This window comes from Stegostoma tigrinum, chromosome 27 (genome assembly GCF_030684315.1).
Source record: "Stegostoma tigrinum isolate sSteTig4 chromosome 27, sSteTig4.hap1, whole genome shotgun sequence".
Taxonomy (NCBI): Eukaryota; Metazoa; Chordata; class Chondrichthyes; order Orectolobiformes; family Stegostomatidae; genus Stegostoma; species Stegostoma tigrinum.
The window spans coordinates 34,519,036-34,537,016 of record NC_081380.1 but is presented as its reverse complement, the minus strand read 5'-3'; the positions used below and the strand labels follow the sequence as shown (position 1 = coordinate 34,537,016).

General features: G+C 42.0%; 1 protein-coding gene across 2 annotated transcripts; it reads right to left on the bottom strand.

Moving 5' to 3' along the window:
* gemin4 (gem (nuclear organelle) associated protein 4) lies at positions 1-16,662 on the bottom strand. 2 transcript variants are annotated; one of them, XR_009447299.1, is made up of 4 exons: positions 16,572-16,662; positions 14,035-14,131; positions 1,491-8,885; positions 1-715 (listed from the first exon to the last, which is right to left on the bottom strand). XR_009447299.1 is itself a non-coding variant. In XM_048557293.2 (3 exons), the coding sequence occupies exons 2-3, from the start codon at positions 14,042-14,044 to the stop codon at positions 5,608-5,610; spliced, it is 3,288 nt and encodes a 1,095-aa protein (XP_048413250.1). In that variant the 5' UTR covers positions 14,045-14,131; positions 16,572-16,662; the 3' UTR covers positions 1-5,607. The 2 variants fall into 2 exon arrangements, 1 of the variants encoding a protein (XP_048413250.1); XM_048557293.2 differs by having other exon boundaries at positions 1-8,885.
* Between the last annotated feature and the right edge of the window lie 1,319 nt (positions 16,663-17,981).

Genomic DNA, 17,981 nt, shown 5'->3' with positions numbered 1-17,981 from the left:
CTTCAGGGCAGAGGAGTAAAGGGAATTAATATTTTCCTTTTTAACCACTGGGTATGACTGCAGTGAACATATCAGCGACACAAAAGGAATAATTTTACAAGGCTTCTACTAAAGCAGCTGAACAGGAGTTAACATTAATGCAGCCTTGATTGTCTGGCCTGTAGCCAATGCTGTTGGCACTCAGCACAAATTACCCTCTACATCCAGCCTGCTTCAATAACCTGTAGCGCGCAAATTGAGACGACAGTCACTGCATAGGTGTCTTGTTTGCAACAAACAAGTTTACTCGATAATCCATTTGAATAAAATCTCACTTTGAAAGTAAGTTGCTTAAGAGTAGGAAATGTGCAATTCTAAGTTGGTAGGCAATATTTCTTAGTTGAAAGCAAGTTCACAGCAAATAATTTGTGACTATCACACTGTAAAATACAAAACCATTTATTCAAGTATAAGAGTCTTTTTTCACACTACCTATCTCCAGTTTGATAGCCCAACCGTGTGCAACATATACAAGCTACATTACCACATGGATTTTCATGAGCTGTTCTGAGAGATTTTGCAGTGTGGACTCTCAAAACACATTTAAAGCTTGTAAAACATCATTTTAAAAATTCTTATGGATACTTTTGCAAGTGACTTCCCATCTGTCCAACTTGGATATTCATTCTTTTGCAGAAAAGCACTCACTGCAACAATGAGATTTCTCCACCTTAACCTGTAGAGACATAGCAAATGGCACAATCTTAATTGCTTTGTTTAACTACAACTCTCTGGAATTTGTTGTACCAGTTTTCAATGTTGATAAACATCCTCAAGCCAAAAGATATGGCCACAGAGTATTCATGAAATAGTTCTATTTGTGTGTAGAAACATCTTAGAATTTATAGCACTGAAGGCCAATAGGTCCTCATGCCAATATTGGGTCTGCCATTTAGTCCCAATTCTCAATCTTTTCCTCATAATATTAAAAAACAAATTGATTAACTCAATGCCCCTTGCAAAACCTACAATTGCTTGTGATTGCACCAATTTCTGACAGAGTATTCATGTGCTAACAACTTTCGTGAATAGAACAATTTCCCTGAACTCTACATTCTGTTGATGACCCTAATACTTATAAAATGAACAGGTGAAATTAGTCAGCTCTACTGATATAAGAGACCTCTAACATCTCTTAACCTTCTGAGTTCTACTGAAAAGAACCAGGTGTTCCTGATTCTTCCTCAACAGTAATGCCAACAGATTAATCTAAAAAATGCTTGATCTAAGAAGCTAAGCAGACTGAGGCCCAATTTGTACTTGGATGGGAGGTTGCCTGGTATACCAGGTGCAGTAGGTTTTTAGGGCCCTCTTTTTGTGCAGTGGCAGTCTCCCTACCCCTGAAATGAGAGACCTAGGTTCAAATCCCACCTGCTTCAGAAGTGTGTTCTAACATCTCTGGACATGTTAATTAGATAAATCAGTTAAATTAGAAAAAAAATGCTATCCACCTGGTAATCCAGTACTGTAAAAGGTACCAGCCTGGTTTGAACAGTAGTATCTAAGTGAGATTGTTCTTGAGTGAAGTGTTGAAGTTTCACTCCAGAGGCTTTAGCACATTATTAATAGCTCACTGCAGTATTGACTGTGTGCCACATTGTCTGGAACTGCCATATTTCAGTTAAGGATTTAGCAAAGTTCCATAGCTCAGGTTACAGGTGAGGTCATTAACTTGTTCGCCAAGCTGGCTTGTTTTCGTCACCATGCCAGGTAACAGCATCAGTGAGGCCTTTGATGAAGCAATGTTGTGCTACTCCACTTAGGGTTTACACTGTCTGGTCCATTATGGTGAGTCGTGTCATTTCCGGTTTTGTTCCGTAGGGGTTTGTACACGGGGTCCAATTCCATATGTTTGTTGATTGCATTATGGGTTGAGAACCATGCCTCTAAGAATTCCCATGCATGTCTGTTTCATTTGGGCTACCATGGTTACATTGTCCCAGTTAAACTGATGGCCTTCATTATCTGCGTGTACCGATATTAAGGAAAGTTCATTACTGTAGAGTAGCTGTCGGCTTGTGCGCTACCATGATTTCTCGTGGTCATAGGAGTCTCGCTGTCAGTTCTGATATGTTCTTGATGTAGGGCAGTCCCGGTGTCCCTGTTCTGGAAGAGTGTTATTAAACAGGTGACGGTTCAGAAGAGATTTACGAGGGTGTTGCCAGAAATGGAAAGTTTAAATTATAAGGAGAAGGTGAGAGGAGAAAGATTTTAAAAAGACGTGAGGGGCTTTTGATAAGGTTCCCCACAATAGGCTATTGTACAAAATGCGGAGGAACGGAATTGTGGGAGATGCAGCAGTTTGGATTGGAAATTGGCTTGCTGAAAGAAGACAGAGGGTGGTAGTTGATGGGAAATGTTCATCCTGGAGACCAGTTACTAGTGGTGTACCGCAAGGGTCGGTGTTGGGTCCACTGCTGTTTGTCATTTTTTAAAATGACCTGGATGAGGGCGTAGAAGGATGGGTTAGTAAATTTGCAGACGACACTAAGGTCGGTGGAGTTGTGGATAGTGACGAAGGATGCTGTAGGTTGCAGAGAGACATAGAAAGCTGCAGAGCTGGGCTGAGAGGTGGCAAATGGAGTTCAATGCAGACAAGTGTGAGGTGATGCACTTTGGTAGGAGTAACCAGAAGGGAAAGTACAGGGCTAATGGTAAGATTCTTAGTAGTGTAGATGAGCAGAGAGATCTCGGTGTCCATGCACACAGATCCTTGAAAGTTGCCACCCAGGTTGACAGGGCTGTTAAGAAGGCATACAGTGTTTTAGCTTTTATTAATAGAGGGATCGAGTTCCAGAACCAAGAGGTTATGGTGAAGCTGTACAAAACTCTGGTGCAGCCGCTCTTGGAGTACTGCGTACAGTTCTGGTCACCACATTATAAGAAGGATGTGGAAGCTTTGGAAAGGGTGCAGAAGAGATTTACTAGCATGTTGCCTGGTATGGAGGGAAGGTCTTACGAGGAAAGGCTGAGGGGCTTGAGGCTGTTTTCATTAGAGAGAAGGTTGAGAGGTGACTTACTTGAAACATATAAAATATTCAGAGGGTTAGATAGGGTGGATAGGGAGAGCCTTTTTCCCAGGATGGTGACGGCGAGCACGAGGGGGCATAGCTTTAAATTGAGGGGTGAAAGATATAGGACAGATGTCAGAGGTAGTTTCTTTACTCAGACAGTAGTAAGGGAATGGAACGCTTGGCCTGCAACGGTAGTAGATTCGCCAACTTTAGGTACATTTAAGTCGTCATTGGATAAGCATATGGACATACATGGAATAGTGTAGGTTAGATGGGCTCGAGATCGGTAGGACGGGTCGGCACAACATCGAGGGCCAAAGGGCCTGTACTGTGCTGTAATGTTCTATGTTCTTTACGAAATTTAGATAAGTACATGAGTACTTATTTGGAGGAATATAGCCCAAGCGCAGGCAGGTCGGACTAGTTTAGTTTGGGATTATGGTCAGTATGGAAAGGTTGGACTGAAGGGTCTGTTTCTGTGCTGCATGACTATGACTGGCCTCCAACATAAGGTCATTCGTGTTTCGGGTCTGGAGTCACTAACAAGATAGACTAGGAAAAAATGGCTTACTTCCTTAGAGGGAATTAGTGAACCAGACACTTCCATGCTAATCCATTAACCTCACCATTTCTGACTGTAATGTGTTAGTCCAGATTTGACAGTTAAATGAATGTAAATTCCTCAGTGGCTATCACGGGATTTGAGCTCAGATCTCCAGATTAGTACTCCTGTCACCCATCTTGGTACAAGTGGCTACAATAATAGATTAGAAGTTGTAAATTCTGTAGCAAGCAGCTCACCTCCTGACTCCCCAAAATCTGTCAAGGTGCAAGTCTGGAGTGTAACAGAATGTTCTCTACTTGCTGAATAAGCACAGCACAACCCGCACTTGTGTATTTCACGGAATCCCTACAGTGTGGGAACAGGCCATTCAGCCCAACAAGTCCACACCGACTCTGAGGAGCATCCCACCCAGATTCACCCTATCTCTTGCAACCTTGTATCCACCTAACCTAAACATCCCTGGACATTATGGGCAATTTAGCATAGCCAATCCACCTAACCTGCACATCTTTGGTCTGTGGTAGGAAACTGGAGTACCTGGAGGAAACCCTTGCAGGACAGGAGAAGGTGCCAACTCCACAGTGGCAGTCGCCCAAGGTTGGAATTGAACTCAGGCTCCTGGTGCTGTGAGGCAGCAGTGCTAAGCACTGAGCCACTGTGAAGTTCAAAATATTCCAGGGTGAAGCAAGTCAATTGATCAGCAGCCCATCCGTGACTTCAAATATTTGCTCCATTAACAGCGGACACACGACAGCAGCAGTGTGTATCATTTCCAAGGTGCACTGCAGCAACTTACTAAGGTTCCTGGGACTGTACCTTCAAAATCCATAATCTCTCTGGCCGGACAACCAAAGGCAGCAGATACCTGGCAAAACCACCAGTTTCAAGTACTCCCACAAGTTACACATCCTGATTTGGAATAGTATTGCCATTCAATCGCTGCTGTAAGATTACTACCATCCCAATCGTAAGTTACCAGATCCACTTACAGAAGGGGAACAAACCATTCAAGTCAGGATTTGAACTTTTGTTTTGACTGGTAGTTGAATTTCTTTCAGATTTCATATAGGCAGCTTGGTCTATCTGTTTGTACCAAAGCGGATCTACAAAATAAAAGCACCAAAATAATTTCCTGTTCACAATTATAGAAGTGGAATAGCCGGTATAGAGAAAAGAAAAACTCTTGATAACATCCCTTTAAGAAGTTTTTAATATCTTCAAAACATGTGGAGGGAAATAAAATCTGAGGGAGCATGGTTTTGTTCTAAACCTTCTCTCATACCACCTGGGGCAGACACACAAAGCCCATAAAAAGGCAAAACAAATTAACTGAAAAAAAGTTGAGTTACGCTCTCAATATTCACACAAAGTTAAATTACAGATTGGGAGTCTTATAAATTTCAATTCAAGATCCAGATATGGCTGGAAACAACTCAGTGTTCTGTCTCAATTCAACTGTTCACTGGTAACTTTGAACGTTCACTTGTCAGGACCTGTACAGGTCAGAATAGTTTTCAGCATTAGGAGTCTCCAAAACAAGATGAATCTTTTTCCATACAATATAACACCCCTGCAATGTCAAACCCCGGCAGCTCATGGATAAACAGCCACTGAACTACTCAACAAATTAAAAAAAAACGAAAAAAGAGCTGCAGATGCTGGCAATAAGAAACAAAAACAGTAACTGCTGAAAAATCTCAGCAGGTCAGGCAGAATCTGCAGGCAGAAATTGGAGCTCACCTTTTGGATCCAGTGAACTTTCTTCAGACCTGCTGGTAGCTAGGGTAAAGTTACTTTTTCTACAGAAGATAGGGTGAGAGGAGGGGGTAGGGAATAAACATTTACACTTTGTCTCCACCCCCACCCTATCTTTTGCATAAAAAACAATGTAACTATCAGCTCTGAAGGAGGGTCACTTAACCCCAAAATGTTAACTCTGAATTCTCTCCACAGATGCTGAGACTTTCTAACAATTTCTGATTTTGTTACTCAACAGATTTTGTTGATTTTCTGCAGTAGCACAGAACGTTGATCTTCGCTGGACAGATTCTCGGCAATGGAATAGAGGAAGTGTTTTTCATCAACTTTGCTGAGTAGCCCGGAGGTAGAAGTATTGGCAGTTGTCAGGGTCTCGTACTGGGAAAGCAGCTCCAAGGCTACATAATAGAGGGGCTCGGACGTGCCGGAGGGCATCATCACCATAATGTGAATCACATGGCAAAAGAGCTGCATGACGACAAAAGTGGCTTCCTGACTTCCGTCTGCATTCTGAACTCCATGCCCTTTGAGTCTGCACCTTACAGACTCCAAGATGTCTGACATACTGCCAGCACACTGTCGTGCTACATACTTCCACCCCGCTGCTGGAAGCCAGTCAGAGCAGCTACAACTACAGATCAGCTGGAAGGCCCTCAGTAAAAGCTGAGATATCTGTAGGGGATGGGCAAAAGGTCGAAGATTGAGCAGTGGCATATAATGAACATATTCCAGGGTATATGGCACATGAAGCAATTCGCGCTGCAGAAGGCTGTTTACAACATGGTTGAGGCGTTTCCATTCACTACAGCTGCACCAAGGTAGGACCTGGATCAGTGCAATTAGAAAGCCTTTGCTAAACATATTGACCTCCTCAACATTTTTAGCATCAATTGTTAGATGGGACAGCATCTGCTCCATCATATTAGTCGAGACACAACAACATTCCATCCAGGCCAAAAGTCCAGTGCCTGGACCATACTGTGGAAGGTTAAGTGGTGACCAACCATCATCGGAAAGATCACAGACCTCAAACAATGTGGCAGGTACCTCATACTTGAAATGGTTCCCAAAGATGCTTTTCAACCTAAGGCGCACAGTCCAGTCCAACTGTTCAGTTTTTCTGTACAACCAACAAACAGACGTTGACCACATCTCTGGGTTTACAGAAATGATCTGTCCAACAATATCACAAACCATGTTCAATGTCTCAATCAGGAGACCTTTTGTTTCTACAGAAATGTGACTTGATGTTTTATTGTTGCCCTCCTCCCAGCACAAGATGCAATGGTCCAGGAGCTGAGAAAGAGCAAAAATGAGGGGAAATGGGCAACAGGCAAGTAGCCAATGTTCTTTGGTCTCGTCATCTGTCACCTCAATCTTTAGAGCATTGTTAAGAACTTTAAGAGGAAACTCGATACCGGAGTTGCTTTCCATCAGATAAGGAAGGACAAATATCTTTGTGGCATCTGCTGGTTGGAGAAGAGGACTAGGAGGTTCTTCACCATTTCCTTCTCCTGGTTCCATAAGAGATGTCAAGAACTCAAGAAACTGATTTTCCCCTTTGGTGGTGGCAAAGCTATCCCAAGCAGCTTCCAGGAGACATTTGGCCAAGATATTGAGTCCATCTGAAGACAGCTTGCCCTTAAAGGACAGCACTGACAAATTTTTCAGGATCTGACCAAGCAGCTTATGGGCACCCAGGTTCACTGCAGCCAAGTGGCATATCTTTTGCAGAGTGGCTTCTGGGTTTAAGAAAGCAACTCTTGCAACTGCATTCACTGCTTTACTAATGTTCTTAGCAGCCTCACTCTGTGTAATACAATTGAATGCCATGTTCACCTCCTCTTCAAACCAGTCCCTAAAAGGTCCCTCGTCTCTACAGAAGCCTTTGCTACCATAAGAGGACAGGATCCCCAAGAGAACTTTATTTTTGTCAGCAACTGACAGGGCAGTCAAGCAATGTAAAATGACATTCATTAGTCGTTTAACCCTTGACACTTCGCTGATCCTACAAGATGAAACTTCTTTGAGTGTTCCAGCTAATCTCAACACTAAATTTGTATCTTGGAAAATGTCCTGGTTTCTTTCAAGGCAATCAAGCCAACCATCAGCTGATAAAGCCCAACCAGGACTCGATGCAAATATTTCACATATTTCTGCATATCTTTCCATTCTTCCATCAATTATTGTCAAAGCAATGGAAAATTTAACTTTATCTATGGTAGCAGCATCATCTAAAGGCACAGATGTGCCAATCTTCTGAATAAAAGTGGCTGAATTCAGCAGGAGATCAGACAGATTTTTCTTTGCATCTTCAGATACTATCTTGGAGTTTTGAAGCACTGGACAGATTTCATGGAAGCATTTTAAACTTTCCACTGTTCTATAAATAGCCAGGCTTCTCTTCTGAATTTCAGTGTCATTCTCAGGCTCGGTCTGAAGTTCATTTACCCATGAGTGCAGGAGATCAGCAAGCAACTCAATCCCTGGAGTCAGTGCTCCCTGAGGCAACTGGAATAAAGACTTCTGAGGAGTGGCTCTCAGCTCTCTCTGTGTCTCCTTCACATTCCTTATGAAAATGTTTGGTACTAGAAACTTTTGGACCCCAGGATTTCCTAAAGTAATCAGTCTGGCAAATTTCTCCAAATACACCTTAGTGGACAACTCTACAATATTTTCAGAAAGAACTGAATTGCAAATCATGTCTGACAGTTTTGCTAGTGCAGAGCATTTATAAACATAAGAGTTTATATGACTTTTCAATTTCTTAAGACCATCTAGTAGCAGACAAGGAATGGACAGGTTGTTGGAAGATTCAGGCAAGTTCAATGAAGGGAACAGAGAAGAAACATCAGGATCTAGTTTGAGTCTCTTCGATGAATGACTAAATTCATCAGCCACACGTGCCAAGTACTTTTTAGTCTCGTCTCCAAAAGTCTGAACAATTCTACTCTTTTGTCCATCATTTTGTTTCATCAGTTCCCACCATACATCTAGAAACAAAGCCACATCATCATCAGAGGTTCCATCAAGAACATGTTCCACAAAATGAGCCATCTCCAGGCAGCTTGCATTTGCTGGCAATGCTGAAAGTAACTCAACAAAGACATCAGAAGCCCCCAGTGATTTTACCATTTCAAAAAAAACAGTGTGATTTATCTCTGGAATCATGCTTTCTGCTGAAAAGAACAGGTCTTCCTTCCACCTTCGGTCACTCTCAGGATCTGAATCCAGTTCCTCCTTAACTTTAGTTCCAATTACATTAGAGTTCAGTAGCTTTGCCCACAAAAAAGCAAGTATTTTCCTTTGCCAGTCCTTTGTTTCTGCAGGATCTTGTGCTGAGTTAGTCCCTCCTGTACAGATCTCATGTATGGCACAGACAATAGGCTTCCCTAAAGTTGTCCAATCAGATTTTTTTGTTTCCAAAAGCACTTTGTGTTGACTTTGCTTCTTGGCCAACAGAAAACCCCCATGGAGAACTGCCATCTTCTCACAACAAATCCAGGATCCTACACAGTGCAGAAAAACCAATTAATTCCAAATGTATAAAGGTGAAATCATTGCCTTATAAACTTATATTACTGCATCAATTTTTTAAAAAAATCATTTTAGTTAAGTTGCACCTTTAAAGTTGAGATTTTAGGATATGTGAACAAAAGCTTGGTCAATGATATTGGAATAAAGGAGCAACTTAAAGGGGGAAAAGGGTTAAGACAGTGGTAGGAGAGATTTGGGAAAAAGAAATCCAGATCTTAGAGTCTAGACAGTTGAACACAAAGCTGGGATGTGAAAACTGGGGACTGGACTAGTGCACAATCATAGAGGTTGCAAAACTGTTACAATGGACATTAACAACAGTATGGTTTTCAGAATTGTCCTATATAAGTAACTGGATTCATTCATCAAACTTTACTCATAATGTGGTAATGTGAATGTGATACAAAAAGTCCTATTCCAAACACACATTTAAAGGTGCATATAATTACAACTTAGCAACATAAATGCCTTTTTTGAGGTATGCAATTATTCTGTAAAATACAAAGCTGTTAATATACTCTAAAAACAGTGATGGACACCAATGGCTTTTACCAAACTAAAGAAAAGTCAATAGGTGCCAATGTTTCCAGCTCATTGTCCAAAACTGATGAATACAAAGAAAACCACTGACTCATGATTGTACATTGTATTGTAAAAAAAGTTCCGCAATCTATTTTCTTATTTTTGAGTGCAGAGTAGTAAATCTATTAGGGTGAATGTTATCATAAGTAATCCTTAATAAGAAAGACCATTATATCTGAAATGGAACAGTCAAATGAGCTGGCTTGACTTGATGTCCCAGTTGAGAAATACTGTTTACTGCAAACCTAATAGTTAGTATACACTGTGGTTTCCAGAGTTTCTTAAGACTGGCCTTATTATCAATCTTCTCAGTATGGCCCAAGCCAGTTGCTTACTGTGCAAGTTTGACATTCAAATAGGGTGCATCAAAGCCATTCTGTAGATAATGATTCCCATATTCCAATCATTTCTTGTGGTATATCATCCAAACTTATGGAAGGACTTAAAGCAGTGACTACTGGTTCTATAAAATGCTCAGTACTCTCAGGTTACCCTGGAAGGGGAAAGTACCTCAAACATTTAAGCAACAGGTGAAGCTAATAGTTTCATGCTGTCCTAGCGTTTGCCAGTAACTGAATGCTGGAATTAAGCCAAAAAGACATTTTCCCTCTCATTCTGAGGAGTCAGGTGGTGTATAAAATTCAGTGCTTGTATGATGCCAAATTCTAGTGGATCATATCAAAGTGCATATCCCTTTAGCTGCTCAGACAAGGAAGTCCAACCAGTCCAACATAATGCGTGATTCTGTAGCTGGACAACACTTGGTGAACAATCCCAAGTGTGCAAGGAACTATGGTGACAACCAATTCAGAAGTGTACCTGTCTCTACTGGAATCTGCATAAATCCAACACAGAGCTCTGTTCTTTGTAGGTAGAAAGAATACTTACACATTCTTTCAATTCAAAATAACCATTCATCTGTCCATTTCTCAAATGCCCTGATCATATCAATCTACACAGTTCAAAATTTAAACAAAGCCTGGCTGTTACCTGTCAAGTATCATTAATTGGTCATTCTCCATTCTCCATGCCTCTACCAATAAAAGCCAATCCTTTTTGCACTCTCCTTTCATGCAGTATAAATTTTAGTTTTCCCTTTAAATTGATAGTCCTGATCAGTGCATGAAGAAAAATTTGGACAAAATATCTCTTCTTTCAGCAATACTTACATGACCTCACTGTACAATGAATAACTTATGTTAGGAACATCGTTTTTATTTGTCTGTAGATATTTGTTTTAGGATATTGACTTTAATGAGAAATGTTAATGGGCGGTTGGGAAACAAATAAACAGTCATTGAACTCAGCAGCACAAGAGAATAGAATGATTGCAAAACTCTCTGGCAATTCATGCTCTTCCTTCTCTCAATTAAAATGGACAGCATGTTGAATTCAAAGAAAGAAAATAAGTGAAAATAAACACTTAAAGTTATTGTTCCCACATGGATCTCAGAGGATTACAGTACAAAATTAAAGGAACCACAAAATCATAATAGTCATTAGACAGAACAAAGCCATTCATCTACCCTGTTTGTGCTAGTCCCATGCAAAAGCAAATCAGCTGGACCTACTTCCCCATCTTATCGTCAGAGTACTGAAATTATTTTCTCTTCAGGTAATGATCCAATTGCCTTTTCAAGACCATAACTGAACTCCATCACTCTCAGGCAGTGCATTCCAGATCCAAACCAACTGCTGTGAAAACGTTTTTCTCATATTCCTGTTGCTTCATTTGCTAATCACCCCAGATCACTGTCCTCTTATTCTTGATTCTTCCAATCACTGGAAATAATTTCACTATCTACTTAGCCTAGATCCCTCATGACTTTGAACACCTTTATAAAATCCCTTCACAACCATTTTTCTAAGGAGAACAGCCCAGCTTGTCTAGTCCATCGTATAACCGTAGCCCCTCATACCTGGAATCATTCCTTTCAGTCTTTCCTGTACATTCTCCCTAGAGTATGGTGTCCAGAATTAGACATAAATACTCCAGTTGAGGCTGAACCAATTTTTTACAAAAGTTCATCATAACTTTCTTGCTTTAGTGTTCTAAGCTTCTATTTATAAAGGTTGGGATTCCATGCAACTTCCACAACTTTCTCTGTCTCCTTCAATGATTTGCGCACACTCATCTCCCAGGTGGTGGGTTTACGGTGCCATGGATAATGTCCCCCTTTCTGAGACAGAAGATCCAAGTTTGAGATTCACTATCAGACTTGTTGACCAAGGGGAACGCATATATAATGTGGCAAAACAGGTTGACTATCAATCTACAAACCTTTCCAACACATAAGCAAGCAGTAAGGGCAGAAGATATTCGTGATCAACTAAGAGTTGTAAAAAACATGACAGCATTTAGCATCAGTATCCACAGCTCTAAACTATAATGTGCTTCTCTACTTCTCTTTCCTCCTTGAAGACACACTTTAAAACATTGGCAGGTTTACATAATATCTCCTTGTATAGTCTTATGTCAGACTTGGTGTTACAATGCTCCTGTGCAGTGTTTTGGGAGTTTCATTAAAGAATTTGAATATACGCTGTTGTTATTGAGAGCTGTGTTGCCTGGTCAAGAGCTAACATATGTCAGCAAGCACAGAAGTGAGCAAAACAAGGTGCAAATTAGGTTATGGGCAGCTAGGTTTTGTGTGAACACAAGCTTGTATAAAGTGGAAGCTGGGCGCCTGGCCAAGAAAATGCTGGAGCAGTAAATTCTGGAGGTGACAAAGGCACAGACAAGGACTTCAGCAGCTGAGCTCAAGCACATGAAATCAAGCAATATTCTTACAGTGGAAATAGACAGGTTTGGTGATGGATATGTGGCTGAAGCATTATCTAACAATGACACAGTACAGTCAAAGAGTCATACTGGGATTTAAGAGGAGTACGTCAACGGTATAGGAGAAGATATATGATTAAAGAAAATCACTGGTAAGAAGCAGAGAAGTGAAGTCACTGGACTTGTAACCAAGTATTCTAGGCTCAGGATAATGCTCTGGGGACAGGGGTTCAAACACCAGGCAGCTGGTGTAATTTAAATTCAATTAATTTAAATATGTAATAGAAAGTTAGCCCCAGTAATAAATACATACAACTGGTACTTCTTCCAGGAAATTTTCTAATATTATTAGCAATGTATTTTACTAATCACATTCATCATCATTCTCATTAACTTTATGAGCTGCCGCTGGCTCAGTGGTTAGCACTGTTGCCTCACAGCACCAGGGGCTCTTGGTTTTACTCTTACCATGGGTGACTGTCTGTGTGGAGTCTGCACTTTCTCCCTGTGTCTGCAAGGGTTTCATCCGGGTACAGTGGCTTCCTCCCACAGTCCAAATATATGCGGGTTCGGTGGATTGGCCATGCTAAATTGCCCTTTCGTGTCCAGGAATGTACAGGCTAGGTGAGTTAGCCATAGTAAATATGGGGTTACAGGGATAGGGCGGGGGTCTGCATCTGGGTGGGTACTCTTTGGAGGGTCACTGCAGGATCGAATGGGCTGAATGGCCTCTTTCACATTGTAGGGATTCTGAGATTTTAGTGATCATTAAACCATTGCTGACTGCCTCAAAATAAGCCAGTTGGTTCACTAACAGTCTTAAAGAAATGACATCTGCCATCCTTACTTGGTCTGGTCTACATGTGATTTCTAATTCTTAACAGCCTTCAGAAATGGCCTAGCAAACCATTCAGTTCAAAAGCAATAAGAGTTTCAAAAAAAATGCCAGTGACACACGCATCTCCAAGGAAAAAAAATAATAAAAATAAGAAGGTCACAAAGGGATTTCAAAGTGAGAGTCTATATAAGACTCTTTGTTTGATAACATTCGCATGAAAGATATTATTTTAATTGACCGATGCCAAATGAATGCAAATTGGTGCTGCTGTTATTGCAAGGGTCATTACAGTGAAGTACTGACATGACATCAATGACCTTATACTGTAACTACACCCAGGAGAAGAGTAGCTTGGAGTAAGAAGAACTGGAAAAAATATCAACGATGTAGCCCTAACATTTGCAAGAGCATAGAGATTTCCATTTTTGTCCTTAATGTATCATTCATAACTTGCAGGTCAGAAAACCATTAAAGCATTACATTGAACCTGTAGCAATAACACAAACACACAGCCTTAGTCTCAGTCAAGTCAGTTGACCTCCTGATATGGTGAGGTTAGTGTGGCTACAAGTTTCTGTTCACCCTCTCTCTCTCACAATACCTTCAGGCACCATACAAAAATTAATTAACCAATGTATTTTAAAGTCAACTTGCTTTTGTAAACTAAAAGGATCCACATTCAGCAAGCTTCCTGCAGTAATCAGCCAAGGGAAGCATTTAAACTGCAAGTTTACAAACATTTGTTTCATGGGTTTACTCGAGAGTGGTGTTGCTTTCTGCACAAGAACATAATTTCACGCAAACTTTTTTCTGCAGTTTAGCAAATCTGGCACCGAAGAAGCTGCAACTCGTGCTCAAGTTATGCTGTACAGGAGCCATGACACAAATTATGGTCTTTAAAAAATGGAAAGAAACTTACCCTGCTCCATATTTACAGGTTATTTCCCCATACACTGTGCAATCTTTGATGGCTTGATCGTACAATTTAATTGGAAACTCCTCCAAACCTGTGAACTCTTAGAAAAAAATTGAACTTTTTAAACAAAGTTTTAACATCTCAATATGTAAAGAGTATCACCCCCACAAAAAATGACAGTTTTCTTGCTTATAAAACTCAGCGGCAATTGAAAGATGTAGTTGTCCTGCCTTCTAAATCATGATTGGAATGCAAAAATGGCAGCATGACTGAAATGTCAGTTCCTGAGAGTACCAAACCTATAGCGTTCCGTGACAGATCATTGTTAAACGAAGCAAATCATTTTGGTTTCACACTAACTGCAACTAGTAAAAGGTGCAATTCAAAAATGCAGATACCTGGACATAACGAAGTTGCTTTTGTCCTCACCTTCCATAGATCAGTCTCCATATTCAATTTATCATTGTACGCTATCCCAAATGTGATTCCACCACCAAAGCACCTTGCTGTACTTTCACATTCAGTATTCCAAAAGGATTGTCTTGCCTGCAACCCCAGATTCACTCTTCAAATTATCCCCAACACCTTCAGTCCTTCCACAGGCATTCTCCCAGGTAAGTGAAAGACTGTATCTGCCTTAAATAAATATAGAGAACACTGGAGAAACTCAGCAAGTCTGGCTGCATCAATGGTGAAAGACAAATACCATTTCGAGTCCAGTATGACTCTCCTTAAGAACTGCCTTTGTGCATTCCCACTCACCAAGATCCCAAACCCATTTTCCAGCTGAAAGACTGATTTGTACTTCTTTCAATTTAGTCTACAGGATTCACTGCACTTAGTGTAGTCTCTTCTTCACCAGTAAGAGCAAAAGCAGATTGGGTGACTGTCTTTCCAAATACCACGTTGTCCACACAACCCCAAAATTCTGGCTACCTGCCATTTTAATTCACCAACATAGTTTCAATTGTCTGCGGTTTTCTGCAGTTGTCCAGAGAAGCTGAAGGCCAGTATCTTTTCTTCCAAGTGCTTTACAGTCTTCCATACTCAACATCGAGTTTAACCACTTCAGATCATATATGTTTTCCCACTATTAGGGAGGTGGTGGCCTAGTAGTATGGTCGCTTGATTGTTAATCCAGAGACTCAGACAACATTCTGGGATTGAAGATCCACCACAACAGATATTGGAAATTAGTTCAATAAAAATATCTGGAATTAAGAATCTAATGATGACCATGAATCCATTGTCAATTGTCAGGAAAAGCCCATCTGGTTCACTAATGCCCTTTAGGAAAGGAAACTGCCATCCTTACCTGATCTGGCCTACATGTGACTCCGGACCCACAGAAATGTGGCTGACTCTGAGCAATTAAGGATGGGCAACAAATGCTCATAGCCAGCGGTGCCCTCATCCCGTTAATGAATACAAAATAACTGTTTCAGACTGCAGTTATGGACAATAATCCTGCTATTCCCATTTATACTTCCTCTAGACAAGCTTTTCATTTCTTCACTCTTATCCCTGTCTCTGTACTCAAATGAAAACCCATTACGTCTCTGGTTGTTTTTGTTTTTGGCAAAATGTCATCAACCTGAAACATTACATCTGTTCCTCTGTCCGCAGGTGCTGGAGTACCCGCTGAGAATCCCCGACACTTTCCCATTATTTTATCCCAAATATGGAGAGCTTGGTAATAATTGCACCTTGAAGTGAGACTCTAATTAAATAAAAACAGTGTATGCTGGAGTGGGTTTGTCAACATCTGTGGCGATAGAAATAGAGTTAACACATTTGAATCCAATGACTTTGAGATAACAAGGGGTAGAGCTGGATGAAGACAGCAGGCCAGGCAGCATCAGAGGAGCAGGAAAGCTGACATTTTGGGCCTGGACCCTTCTTCAGATGCTGCCTGGCTTGTTGTGTTCATCCAGTTCTATACCTTGTTACCTCAGATTCTCCAGCATCGGCAGCTCCCACTATCTCTGAATCCAATGACTCCTCTTCTTTCAGATCTCTAACAGCCACCGTATTTTGTTTGAGACTATAACTAGTGGACAAATCAAACGTCAGACACCACAACCAACAGATAACAATATTATTGCAGCAAATTTGGCCTTTTGAACGTTTAAGTACAGCAACTGCTCCAAAAGATTTCGAAAACACACACATTTCCTATTATATTGAAGTCACTGTGTGGCTGTTTCGTGCTTTCTTCACACCATGCTAATGCAACTTAAGTAAAATCATACATTTTAATTGCATCAAAACCACAAGCAAGCAAATTTAACGTTTTGATGAGATCAAATTTCCTCCTGAAGGCTATTTAACCAAGATAAAAAGAACAGGGGCGGTGTACGTTTGTGATTAAGTTGCAGGAAGGCCTGAGGCCCTTAATGAGATGTACAGCTTCCAGGAGTATCTTCGGTTTCCCCGCCGCCGCCGCCACCACCATCATCATCATCATCATCATCATCATCCCTATCCTCTACCCTCCAAACCCATACAGCAAGAAGACCTCCTCCCTTCTTCCAACTCACTCATTCATTCAGTGCCTCCATCACTCAGTCGCTCTCCATCATACAACAGGCAACCTCGCCAAAGCAGACGCGTTCCCAGGGACACGAAAAGAAAGCCAGGCGCCGCCGCTGCCGCCCCCTAGGCAGGATGAGTAACTGCGCCGCATTGCATATGGCCTCTGCTGAGAAGCATGCACATTGCTGAGCGACAGAGTATGTTTCTAAGGGTGTGGAACAGCACCTCTGAGCGGGTTGGTATAGAATCTTTTTGATGATGGAAGTTGCTAACATTTTTTTGAAACAGTTCTTTGTGTCGCTGAGCTGGCAGGTGCAAGTTCACGTCCCAGCTCCAGAGGTGTGTAATAACAGGAACAAAAGCAAAGTTGCTGGAAAAGCTCAGCTGGTCTGGCAGCATCTGTGGAGGAGAAAACAGAGTTAATGTTTCGGATGACAAAGTGTGAAGCTGGATGAACACAGCAGGCCAAGCAGCATCTCAGGAGCACAAAAGCTGACGTTTCCAGCCTAGACCCTTCATCAGAGGGGGATGGGGAGAGGGTTCTGGAATAAATAGGGAGAGAGGGGGAGGCAGACCGAAGATGGAGAGAAAAGAAGATAGGTGGGGAGGGGATAGGTCAGTCCAGGGAAGACGGACAGGTCAAGGAGGTGGAATGAGGTGGTAGGTAGGAAATGGAGGTGTGGCTCGAGGTGGGAGGAAGGGATGGGGTGAGAGGAAGAACAGATTAGGGAAGCAGAGACAGGCTGGGCTGGTTTTGGGATGCAGTGGGTGGAGGGGACGAGCTGGGCTGGTTTTGTGATGCAGTGGGGGAAGGGGAGATTTTGAAGCTTGTGAAGTCCACATTGATACCATTGGGCTGCAGGGTTCCCAAGCGGAATATGAGTTGCTGTTCCTGCAACCTTCGGGTGGCATCATTGTGGCACTGCAGGAGGCCCATGATGGACATGTCGTCTGAGGAATGGGAGGGGGAGTTGAAATGGTTTGCAACTGGGAGGTGCAGTTGTTTGTTGCGAACCGAGTGGAGGTGTTCTGCAAAGTGGTCCCCAAGCCTCCGCTTGGTTTCCCCAATGTAGAGGAAGCCACACCGGGTGCAATGGATACAATATACCACATTGGCAGATGTGCAGGTGAACATCTGCTTGATGTGGAAGGTCATCTTGGGGCCTGGGATGGGGGTGAGGGAGGAGGTGTGGGAGCAAGTGTGCACTTCCTGTGGTTGCAGGGGAAGGTGCCGGGTGTGGTGGGGTTGGAGGGGAGTGTGGAGCGGACAAGGGAGTCGCGGAGAGAGTGGTCTCTCCGGAAGGCAGACAAGGGTGGGGATGGAAAAATAGCTTGTGTGGTGGGGTCGGATTGTAGATGGCAGAAGTGTCGGAGGATGATATGTTGTATCCGGAGGTTGGTGGGGGGTCCGGTGA